The 12122-nt window shown below is 40.1% G+C and overlaps 1 protein-coding gene across 1 annotated transcript; it reads left to right on the top strand.

The window, feature by feature from the left end:
• The first annotated feature begins 2400 nt into the window (after positions 1 to 2400).
• On the top strand, positions 2401 to 12122 carry LOC106943469 (ral GTPase-activating protein subunit alpha-1-like). The gene is made up of 12 exons (XM_015026780.1): positions 2401 to 2543; positions 2636 to 2704; positions 2797 to 2934; positions 3045 to 3228; positions 4650 to 4768; positions 4892 to 5011; positions 5239 to 5866; positions 6056 to 6171; positions 6612 to 6736; positions 9729 to 9800; positions 9923 to 10046; positions 10277 to 12122. Exons 3-12 carry the CDS (start codon positions 2836 to 2838, stop codon positions 10442 to 10444), a joined length of 1755 nt encoding a protein of 584 aa, XP_014882266.1. The 5' UTR covers positions 2401 to 2543; positions 2636 to 2704; positions 2797 to 2835; the 3' UTR covers positions 10445 to 12122.

The raw sequence follows: 12122 nt of genomic DNA, 5'->3' as shown, positions 1-12122 counted from the left end.
GGGGAGGGAGGGGGGGGGGGGGGGGGGGGGGGGGGGGGGGGGGTGGGGTGTTTGGATTGAACCTCAGTCAAATTATGGACTTTGAATCTGTGAGGAAGCGAACATTTTTTGGTTTAAGCATCTGTTGTTGTTTTTTTCTCCTCAACATGAATGAATAAATACTTAATTACATACCTTTGCTAAGGCTGAAACAGTCAGATTAATCATGATGAACCAATTATTCAAATAATGGTGAACTAATTTAGCAACTGACTAATTGTGAATTGGAGTTTTCTAACCCCAAAAGGCTGTAAGAATAATATTCTCAGTGCATTAAATAAACCAAAAAATGTACAAACATTTGTACATTTTGCATTTAAGATGAAAAACCGTCTTTGTAAATATGTTGTACCCAGAACTCATTCTAGCTTCACCTGGTTGAGATTCTGAAAAACAAAATCTCCCACTAAGCCCAGTTTGATATCCATTTATTAGTGGGTTAAAAGCTTGGTTAAATGAGAAAACGTCTGAATAAATTTTGTTTTTTTTGATTAATCGTCAGAATAGTTGGAACAATAATCCATTACTAAAATTATCATTAGCAGCATCCCTGAGCTTGATTAGCATTCCTGTACTTTTTCCATAGTTCTTCTGTAAATGTAAGAATTTTAAATAAATTTGGAGAAAACTGTTGATTTTAGATTAATCTGTTTAATCAAAATCTCAGTTAATAGCTGAAAGAAAAAAAGAATTGGTAGTTAGATGGTGGCAGCCCTATTTGACATAAAAATTTGTAGGAACCCTGATGTAAGTACATAAATGTAGTCTCTAAATTTAAGTTTAAATTAGTAAGTTAATGCACATATAGTCAGAATATGTTTATTTTTATTTATTTATTTAATTAAAGGCCAAAATTTCTTCCATTTATTGTCTTGCAGGAGATAATTCAGATTTTCAAATAATATAATTTTCTTTTGAAAAATTCTAAAAAATAATTTATGATGCTTGATTTCTACCATTCACTGTATAACTCTATTAGTTTTTTTTTATGTAGAGAAATATCTACTTACATTTTAGTTGTAGATCATTTGGTTGCACCAGAATAACAGCCTAATATTTGCGACTGGAGATGTTTGCTGCTCTTTGTAAAACTGTCGCAGTTGTTATTGTCCGGCTCTGTAATGACAGGCCAGTGGATCAGAACAATGCTGTCCAACATTTACTGTCTCATCCCGAGCCAAGTGGTTCTAGACGGACAGAAACAGACACACACATACCTTTTCGACCTTGGAATCCCCAGTTTGTGTATCGGCAGCCAATGTTTTTTTTTTTTTTTTTTAAAGGAACTGCACCAGTGCACATTTCCATTCACTTGCTCTTGGGAGCAAAACCTGGACTGCAAATATGTTTGGTTCTCCTTCAGATAGGAGCCTAATCCAAAGGGAATGCTGCAAGCTGCGACACACACACACACACACACACACACACTCGCTCTCTTACATAAATATACACTCATGTCTTTGTCAATTCTGAATCTCCTGCCTTGGTGGCAGCAGCCAGTCGCCTCAGCTACAGGCTCTGTTACATGTACACACAATTATACACAAAGCTTAAGGGATTGTCATATTTCCATGCAGAGCCACTTCCTCCTCTTGGCCGCCTCATCTTCCTTTCCTTTCATCAACAAGCATTTTTGGTTTTCGGGCGTTGGCTCTTGTTTGTGCCTGAGGTTTAAATCCAGCCTTTTCTCATTAATCACTCTGAGTTTTATTGTGACATTATGCAGTTTACTGACAGCTACAGATTTTAGTTTAATTTGACAGAGATTAATGTTAATATGGCGTTTTAAAGCTTCTTACAAAAATTCAAAACTTATGTAGCGGATTGTTTTATTATTATGATTTAAATGATTTCTAATGTATTAGTGTTTCTGCATTCATCTTAATTTCGTGGTAAATAGCACCACAAACATTGACAAACTTTTAAATTTACCTCTGGGTTGCAGAGCTCAGATTAAAAAAATAATCACAATGAGTATGCTAGATATTGTAGGCTTGTGCTATAATGACACAAAGGTGCATGAGCCTTTCTGTAAATCAATTTTCAACAAAAACCTGGTTATAGAGTTTGCTTGTTTATTTTATTATTGGGCAGATAGTTTTTTTTTGTTTTTTTTAAAAAGGCACCATATATTTATTTTCATTTCATTCAATCTCAAAGAACGGTAATAAAAGTGGGCCAAAATTCTGTAACAAAATGGTGTAACAAACAGAAAACGGTTAATAAAAGTTATTGCTGCTAAAGGTGATTATACAGGTTGTTGAAACATTGTATATTCTACTTTCTTTCATGTTGTTTGTCTTTGTTTAATAAGTAATGACAAGAGGAGATCTGATTAGTTTTTTTCTGTTCACTTTAGGTTATGTTTAAATAATTTTATTTCCGTTTCCTAGTACCCCAATAAGACGGTAGCCTTGGTGGCCTCAGACATCCTTCACCTCCTCATCAGTTACGTGGATCATCTTCAGAAATTCCCCCCTGACACTCCAAAGAAGATTGTAGAGGTACTTTTCCATATTAGAGATTTTCCATTTTATAAAATTACTACAATTTTAAAGTCCTAAACTAGGTTTGCCTCCCCCACCCTCCCCTTTAGATTCTGATTGCCACTATCACATATCTGCTGCCTAGCACCGAGTCCTCCTCTTACGAGCTGGATAAGAGGGTAACAAATCTCTGTATGCTTTTTAAAATGTTCTGTAGAACGAGACGTCCAGAGAAAGCGGGTTCATGCATGTCTTGCTGTGTTTTCTGCAGCTAGTAGTTTCCCTTCTGTTGTGCTTGTTGGACTGGGTGATGGCTCTGCCCCCAAAGACTCTTCTCCAGCCTGTACAAACACGAAGCCCTCCAGAAAAGGAGCAACCGACCAAAACGCTGCTCAGCTGTATTTACAAGGTAAACGTGTCTGTAGCTGCTGCAGTGCCTTGGCCAGAGTAACACAGACTCACAGACATAGTTGGGCTTTTTTTTTTTTTTTAAAACTGCTCTCCTTGTAACATGTACAGGTCCTGCATGGGTGCGTTTATGGAGCGCAGTCTTTCAGCAGTCCCAAGTACTTCCCACTGCAGCTGTCGGACCTGTCGAGTTCAGACTACGACCCGTTCCTGCCATTGGAGAGCCTCCGCGAACCAGAACCTCTGCACAGCCCAGACTCGGAGCGCTCCAGCAAACTGCAGCCCGTCACTGAAGGTAATTTATCCAATCTAGCTCTGTAATGAGCCGACGCGTGTTCCGCTCATGCAAAGTGATGCACGGACACAGAAACAGAAACGCGCACACAAATCTACAAAATCTTTGCACAATTTGACCGGAAAGGTATGTGTATGCAGACACACCTTCCTGCTCACTCCATGCGAGTGACTTTATTGCCTCCTGCTATGATCCAACGGGACTCATGATCCAACGGGACTCAGAGAGGAGTCTAATGACCGATTCACCTTGATACACCATGCTTCTCTTCTCCCCTCTCCTCTTTTCGTCTCTCGCCTTGTCTTCTCTTCTCATCTCTTCTCGTTTTTCTTCGGCTATATTTTTAACTTCTGCAACATCCTACTGCCTTCATTACGTTTTCTTTCTTTTTCTCATTTTGTCTCCTTATCCTGAGCCAAGCCCCGAGGCTTAGGGTGTCACTGAGAGTGCCCGATCAATACATATCTGTACTCACCAATCAATCTGTCAATAAGGACTCATTAGGAAGTCTGCATGCGTCATTGTGTGTGTTTCTATGTGACAGTGTTTATTAACAAGGATCTACTTTCAGGGCTGTATGTGATGACACTGGCTTCTTCTGCAGGGGGACGACCTTCATTCAGTTAGAATAAGGCACATAAAGATTGAACTTGTAAATAATACTGAATTTTACATTCAAATCTTAGTTTTGTTCAGCTTTTTTGTCACTTCACCTTAACAATTTCCATTAGTTCTGAGGACTGAGATGGAGGTTACTTTTACATTCGCTGTATGTTTTGAATTTACTGATGGAAAGTAGCAGATTTTATTTTAAATGTCCTTTTATTTCTAAAGAGTTCATGATCCCATGAGGTCTCACAGATTTCCCAGGGCATTTTGGAAGAGAAAGAATAACAGATAATAATGCATATCAGATCCTCTGCCATACTTAACAGTGAGCGAGAGAGGTTTTTCCACATTCATATCCTTTTAACCCTTTCAGACCCACTTGGATGTTTGTTGCTGAAAAGCCTAATCTGAGTTTCAAAATTGTTTTGAAACGTAATATTTGCATTTAAGATGGCAGGAGAGAGAAGTAAATCCCTACTAAACGTCTTGATGCCCCCACGAGATATCAGGAAGTCATGAATCCAAAATTGAAAAATAGTTTTTTAAAACCGCGTCAACTCCACTTATTTTAAGAATTGTTAGATCTGCTGATATGTTTGACAGCCATGATTTGGGCAGAGATCAACAATTACTATGAATAATCATGATTCTAGGATAGATCCTTGTGGATTTATTGTCAACAACTTTGTTGCAATCATATGATGATGTTGTGTGTTTGTGAACGATGTGACAAATTATACCATGTAAACACACGTAAAGGGAAATTAAAATGAAACAACTTAGCTAGAAGAACACTCTTTTATTCTTTGCAGTTCGTAGCCGTATCCAGCAAGGCCTGGTTTCCATTGCAGCCAGAACCGTTATAACCCATCTGGTGAATCATCTGGGACATTATCCAATGTCCGGAGGGCCCGCAACTCTGTCCAGTCAGGTGCTCTAACTTTTTGGTCTAGTAAGATTTTATAGCTCCTTACTAAGGGAGAGGGATTCATTTAAGTATTGTTTTTGTTATTATTTTTCTTTTTTACTTTGCTAACTTGACGTCTGTTCACAGGTGTGTGAAAACCAAGACAACCCGTTCTGTGGGAGTCCAGATCTCGGACCAGAACTCTTCAATTCGCCAAACCTTCAGTTTCTGGTTCTGAACGGCTCCACCCTGCTGTCTGTTCTCCAGGTAACGTCATCCGAAGTGTCATTATTGTTTTTTCCTGACATAATGACAATTTATCTCAACTGAGCTGACAATTACACGTTTAGATCCTAGTTGCAGTATTTCTGCGTGGTCTGGAAAAGTGTGTAGTTTGATTTTTCCAGGACTGGATATACATCGACTGTTATCGTCATTCGTTGCATTTTCATTTCAGAACTTTAGCATTTCCTGCTATTCCCTGTTTTTCCCAGATCCGAGCAGAGTCCGGTGTCCCGGGAGGAGGAATGACGGCTGGCTTGTCCTCTGCTCCTGCTTGCGTCCGTGTCATCATCCGAGATGTCGCAGGAAAACACTCCTGGGACTCGGCCGTCCTCTACGGGCCTCCGCTGTGCTCCCCGAACAGTCCAGCGCGCACGCTTTTAACACAGATGCAGTCGCCGCGCAGCGCAAACCTTCAATTATGCACTCCACCAGGAGGTCCGCAGAACAAGATGGAGTTGAAGGAGGAAGATGATGAAGCAGACGGGCAGGAGGAGCGGGGGCCAGAGGAGGAAGAAGGAGAGATGGAAAGTGACAGACAAGAGTTTCAAGTAGCCGAGGAGGAAGGAAAAGTCGGTGATGAGGAGAGGGAAGATCCAGGAGGAGGGGGAAACGTTGAACCCGTGGAAGAGATAGAGCAGCAGGAGGAGGAGGCAGAGATGCATGTCCATCACGCGGACGAGGATTCGGGTTCGGAAAAGCTTCTTGCTCCACCACTAGCTAAGCGAGTGTGTCGGGAGGCGGTGCCAGCATGGAACTCTCTGGAAGATGGAGATGATGCGCTGGATGAGATGCTGCAGTACCTGGGTTACTCGAGTCCAGAGTGTCTACAGAGAGCAGGTATGTTTGGTGATGTGAACTGAAACAATAATTTAACCTTTAAAAATAAAATAAAATGCAAGCATTTTTTTTAATATATTGAAGTTAGACTAGAATTCATGAACTCGTGTGTTGTAATGTTTCAGGTATAGAGCTGTAAAACCAAAAACGGTTTCCAAACAAATTTTGATTCCCCACTGGTTCTCACAGGCATGCCACTCAACATCCCGGCCCCCCCTCCAGGGTGTGTGTCAGAGAAGCAGGAGAACGATGTGATCAACGCCATCTTGAAACAGAGTGCTGCAGAGCGAGAGTTTGTCCTTCACGTGCGTTGCTTAGATTCTCCTTATGAAAAATAATCTCCATTTAGTGTAAACTCTGGTTTGTTATTCCTGTCTCTGTGGCCGTCTCTGCAAGAAGTCTAAACTTTTTTTTATTGTTCCATCCCATACAAACGAGATGCAGCCAACAAGCTTTACAAGATGGGCAATTTTCTCAATGAGTCAGCCGTTACATCATAGATGAATGTGTCATGAAAGAGCGGCATTTATTAAAATTGTTGGAAGCTGCATCTTATTTTTACGCCTCAAGCAAAAACCATGCAAATAGTTTGGTGTCTTAACTGTGATTAGAGTTTTGCTACAAACTAGAGCTACTGATTGAGCTTCCTTTAAGACTGGTTATTCCATTTTTTTTTTCTTTCGTCAGAAACTGTAAAATCAAATCATCCTTGGTACTTCATTTTCTTGACACATTTTCTCCTTAGAGAGGTGAGGAGCTGAACATGAGAGCAACGCAGCAGACCGAACCAGAGGCTGAGACGCCTCAGTCGGCCTTCTACTATTGTAGGCTGCTCATCAACATACTGGGACTCAACTCCTGGGAGAAGAGGTAAGGCTTCCTCAACAATAATGGAAAATTGTGTTGAAGTGCTATTTAAATCTAACTCGATGTTCAAAGTATCATTCTGCTATCTTTTGGTCAAGTTCTTTCTTTTCTTTGCTTACGTCAGTCGTTTTGCTTTTTTGTTTAGTCTTGTGTTGTGAAGTATTATCCAGGTCCGCAAAAGCGAGAATAAAGAAATGAGATTTAAAACATTTCCTGTTTTGTTATCAAAAACCTCAGTCCAGGTCTCTCCTTCCACATAGTGATGAATCTATCCATCCAATCAATCATCCAGTTTTTATTTTTTATTTCAAAGTTTCATATTTGGAAAGCCTGTACACCGTAGAAATAACAGTAATAAATTCACAGTGAACTTTGGAGTTTCTACTTTAAACATTGCCTTAAAACATAAGTGTCAAACTAAAGAATCGGCCCGCCACAACTTTTTATGAGGGCCACAGAAATAGGACTTTAAAGACATCAGTTGTGTGCTTAAATACTATTTCATCAGTCAGATCAAAGCAGTTTTTATCTGTGTAGTGCTAAAATACATTAATATGACTATATGCTCAGTTAATCTTTTAACAGTTTATTAATGGATGGTTTTATTAATACATTTTGCCACAACTGGCCCTTCATGGCCTCAATTTGGCCCAAAATGAAAATGAGTTTGACCCCCCTGCTTTAAAAGGAATGGCACCCTTCTAATTTAAATCTGGAAAAGTCTTGTACTTTTACATCACAACGCACAGACAGCCTGGATTATCCCATAATAAGTTTAAGGATGCAGGATTTTCACCTAAGCAACGAACCTAGCAAGAAGATTTCTTTGCACATTTTAGCATGAGATGTTTCGAATGAAGGGTAATTTCATAAAAGGTATGTGTGGGATGTCTTCTGTATTTTGCTCTTCTCCAGAGCAAAACCAAATGTTTGCCTAATGCATATAAAAGAAAAAGGTGAACTACATTGAGCTAATTAGGGGCTATATTTCTCCCCATTCACATCGTGCAGCATTTCATCTTCTCAATGACTCGGAGCTGGAACTCACAATGTCGGGGTATTGCTTTAAATGCGCCTGGCCGGCTAATGGACGCTCATCACTCTTTATACTTTATCCAGGGAATTACACTTTCTGCATTCAGAGCCACACAATGGACTTCTCCACATGCTCGTGTGTGTGCGCGTGATAATGAGGACAGCGCTCTATTGATCAAACTCGGCCCATTTGGTGTCAGAATAAAAAAGCAGTAGTTGAAGAAAAGCGCGATTGAGGGGGCTGTGGCAAATCAGAAACCAAGATGATTCAGACCCATGCAGATTTAGTCGTAATGATAATAAAGAAAATAAATAATGAAGCAAAAAAGACTGAAATGAAAGCTCAAGAAACTTAAAGGGAAAATAAGGAGGCAGATAAGAATGAAAGGGGGGGAGAAAAGGAGATGTTGTCTAATCATCTGTTATTGTCACCGACGTCTCTCCAGGTATTCATATGAGGCATTACAGACACTAAGATACTGACAGTCACCCATGTGTATCCCCTTTTATGCTTTTCCCTATAATCCAGGGTGTAAATGGAGTCTTTGAGAGCAGAGAATGAGGCCATTACCAAGTATCACTTTAATAAAGAGCAAATTGCTCTCTCTCATTTTCTCTCTCTCTCTCTCCCTCTCTCTCTCTCTCTCTCTCTCTCTCCTTTTCTTTACCTCTCTCTGTTTATCTCCTGCACTCCCTCACTCTTTTTCCCTTTTTCTAAGAGTGAAAAGAACGGCGTGTCATTATCAGTCCACTCCAAGCTTCGCTGCCCTACTCTTGGTTTTCATATCAGCCGTACAGAGGTTGAGGGTCGCTTGTTGGCACAGTTTCAACCGCCTTTAGATAAATTATTCTGCATGAAAGGCTTTTGTTTTTCTTAAAAATCACAGCCCATCTTTCTTTCTTGAGAGCCTGAAAGTGTCGAAACTTTGGATGTTTAGACTTTTCCCCCCACAAACTAGGAGTAAACAGGAGGTCTTCAGCAGCTTGATGGTTTTTGAAGTCAGAGGCTTGATTTTCAAAAGGTGTTAAACATGCTTGTCAAGAAGTTCAGGACAGTCTTTTTATGCTTAGGAAGATTTTATTTTTTCTTTGAATTGATAGTCAGGCAAGTCAGACACTCTTGGTTTGTGAATCTTGTTCTTTTAGCCATAATCTATTAGTTTTGTATTTATCTGCAGCTCCTAATAACCTCTTGGAGCCTCTCTCCAAGTAGCTCTATTTCTATAATGAACGCAAAGTATGAAAGAGTAAGAAAAATGCAACCTTTAATATATTTTCATGATGAAAAATATCTATTCTTGTTTCCACCACTATTTTTAACCTACTAAAATCAATGCAACACGTTTTGCCAACCTGACATAAATTAGCGTTCCAGGTTGGACCTTTACAATCTCTCCAGGTCATCGAGGGTCCTACCCCTCTCTAAGTAAGCTTTGTTCCTTACTTAACCTCCCAATCTACAGATTGGCAAGTATAATACCCATTAGCCTTGATGGCCATAAGTAATCACTCTGCACACATGCTGCAGTTCTGTAACACAGAGCAGTTGGAGTATTTTTAGTACGTTGTTCAATGTGCAAGGCTTTGAGATATATTTGGGTCCTGGTACAGCCTCGTTTTGTCACAATTCCAGTTTCCTATAAAGTCTTTATAAAGTATAAAGACTTGAAGTATAAATACTTGTATTCCTATAAAGTATTTATTGCCTGTCCTATAAATAGTTGGGATTTAAAGTGAATGGCAATCTACGTTACTGAATGGAAATGTATGCTGATGGAGTCGCACAAAAAGATGATCTTTTCTGTAGATTTTAACATTCCATACAAGCATCAATTATTCTTACACACAGACTTGTGTGTCATTTCAAATAAATCAAGGTAAAGGATTAAGATATTTTAACTCAAAGCCGTGTTGGCAGGCCTCGGTAATGACTTGTAGCGCGTTTATCTGTTTCTTGCAGGAGTAACTTTCATTTGTTGAGGAAGAACGAGAAGTTACTGAGAGAGCTGAAGAACCTAGACTCACGGCAGTGGTGAGCAGCGCTTATCTTCCTCTGTGAACCTCCTTTAACTCCTCTCTGAAACCTTTTTATTAGCCTGAGAGTTCAAACCAACTCCCCGTTGGTGCTGATTACTTTCTGTCATTGTCTTTCAGCCGAGAGACTCATAAGATCGCAGTATTTTACGTGGCTGAAGGCCAAGAGGATAAACACTCCATACTCACCAACACCGCTGGCAGCCAGGCTTATGAAGACTTTGTTTCAGGACTGGGCTGGGAGGTACTAAAACTTTTTCTTACATACTCTGCACTTACTGGGAGCATTTGTCATCCTAAATCATAAAGTAGACAAATTATTTAAACATGGCAGGCATGGATTTTCCGAAAATCCTGAATTCCAAGTCAGAAATACACATTTATCTTTTACGGTGTTCTTGAAACTTCACAGGAGGTTTGCGTTTTCAAGATGAAAACAAGATTGTCATTATGCATGTTAATGTTATGCATTAGGTCGACCTCAAGACTCACTGTGGGTTCATGGGAGGCCTTCAGAGAAATCACAGCACTGGCCAGACGACGCCTTACTATGCCACATCCACGACTGAAGTCATCTATCATGTGTCCACTCGCATGCCCCCTGACCAGGATCAGAATCTCACCAAAAAGGTACAAATATGACACCAACAAAAAGGGGGAATTCATAAAGCAATGCAATTTATTTGCTTATTTGCCACAATTTTGCCTGCGCTGCCTTTATTTCTCGTAGCCGATCACACTATAGATGCTGATACAAACATCTAAGCAGTGTGCCGCTGTTTCTGTAGCGAACTGTAATTTTTCTCTCAGCCTCAAATGGAGCAGGAAGTAGAAACTATTATCTGTCCGGAAATTGAGATTATTAATCTAATTGGAGCGACGGCGGCTCAGGAGGCAGGGGTCTGTTCTGTAACACCTGCTCTGTCCATCTCAGTCGTGTCCTGGTAACCCTGACCTATTACATTTTTAGGATGTAAAGCATCTTGAAATGCCTCGTTCCTGAAACGTACAATGCAAATAAGCTTGGTTGATTGATTGGACCCTAATCATTAGAATAATTGATAGAAGAATCAACTTACTGAAGTTTTTTTTTACAAGTATGGTAACCTGCACTGATGGTAATTTTATCAGTGGCACACTGTGTTTTCTGCTTTCTTTGTAACATCTTTAAATGTGTCCATGAGACACATCAGACTTTTCTGTTTCCTAAAATCATCAAGCAAACAAGCTTTCAGCTAAACAGAGTCAAATGTCTCACAAAATAACCAGTCACGCATCCAGTGCCATTTTATTTGTAAAAACATTGTTTTTTTTTAATTTAACATCTTTGAATGCTAATTTGATAAATTAAATCGCTCCTGATATTGTTGCTTTCTCTTGGCTAAATGGCAGGAATTGATTGTTGTATCCTTTTTATTTTAAATTTATCACAATAAAACTGTTTCAATGAATTAAATTAAACTCTCTCATTTAGAAGATTGAATGTTCAACATTAATAGTAAGCAGAAATGTATGTTATTTGCTGCTGTGTTCTGTTAGCGCCGTCTTACTCAGTAATCCTGCCTTGGTTGGCCTGGCAATCATGTCTGCATTTGTTGTGAGGCTCGTATAAGTGCCTAGGCAGGCAGGTTTTATTGTATGTGTCTATATCTGTGTGTGTGTAATCACACCTGTCACCCCCCAGGCTCCGGGTGCTCTGCACATGGCCATAATGTCCTTTTAATCAGATCATACTTCCTGCTTCTTGGCCTATCACATCGCTTCAGGCAGCTGATTGGATTAGCAGCGTCTGGCCCGACACCATCCGTCTCACTGATCAGCTGATGGTCCCATCAAACATGCATAGTCACATACACACACCTGCGCGCGCGCGCACTCACGCAGGATTTAAACCTGTTTAACACACATCCACAGAGGATTTTTATTAACCTCATTCTGAGCACGGCTATAAATTTGTATTGGCGCTGCAGCGAGACGCGCATACAGCCATAACACGTTAGGCTTAGACGTAAAAACGCGTGCAGACAGCGCTTGGCGAACGTGTCCGCAAACGGTCTAAATGGACACACAAACGCACATTGGTCCTGGCAAGCGTTTATCTTCCATCCTCCTGTAACACTCACACAAACACAATCAGTTTAGGCCTTCGCAGGGCTCCTGTCCAGGTTTCCCTCTTTGCTGGGCCGTGGTTGTCTTATCGCAGCACAACTGCGAGGGTAAAAGGATTAAAGGAGCATTACACCAACTGATGTGACATTGCTCTGATCTTCTTTATGAAAAAAAAAAAAAAAAAAAAACTGGATTTAAAAAAAAAAAAAAA

This window comes from Poecilia latipinna, unplaced genomic scaffold, assembly GCF_001443285.1.
Source record: "Poecilia latipinna isolate Pla-1442-1.1 unplaced genomic scaffold, P_latipinna-1.0 Scaffold5331, whole genome shotgun sequence".
NCBI lineage: Eukaryota > Metazoa > Chordata > Actinopteri > Cyprinodontiformes > Poeciliidae > Poecilia > Poecilia latipinna.
Note: the sequence above shows the minus strand (reverse complement) of the source record. Positions and strands in the feature narration are given on the sequence as shown.

What these genes read in the sequence shown, in the direction of transcription:
- LOC106943469 (XM_015026780.1), top strand. Translation starts at nt 2,836, where the DNA reads ATGGCTCTGCCCCCAAAGACTCTTCTCCAGCCTGTACAAACACGAAGC. An exon ending in TGCTCAGCTGTATTTACAAG is followed by an intron (nt 2,935 to 3,044) that starts GTAAACGTGTCT and finishes TAACATGTACAG; the next exon opens with GTCCTGCATGGGTGCGTTTA. An exon ending in CCGCAACTCTGTCCAGTCAG is followed by an intron (nt 4,769 to 4,891) that starts GTGCTCTAACTT and finishes GTCTGTTCACAG; the next exon opens with GTGTGTGAAAACCAAGACAA.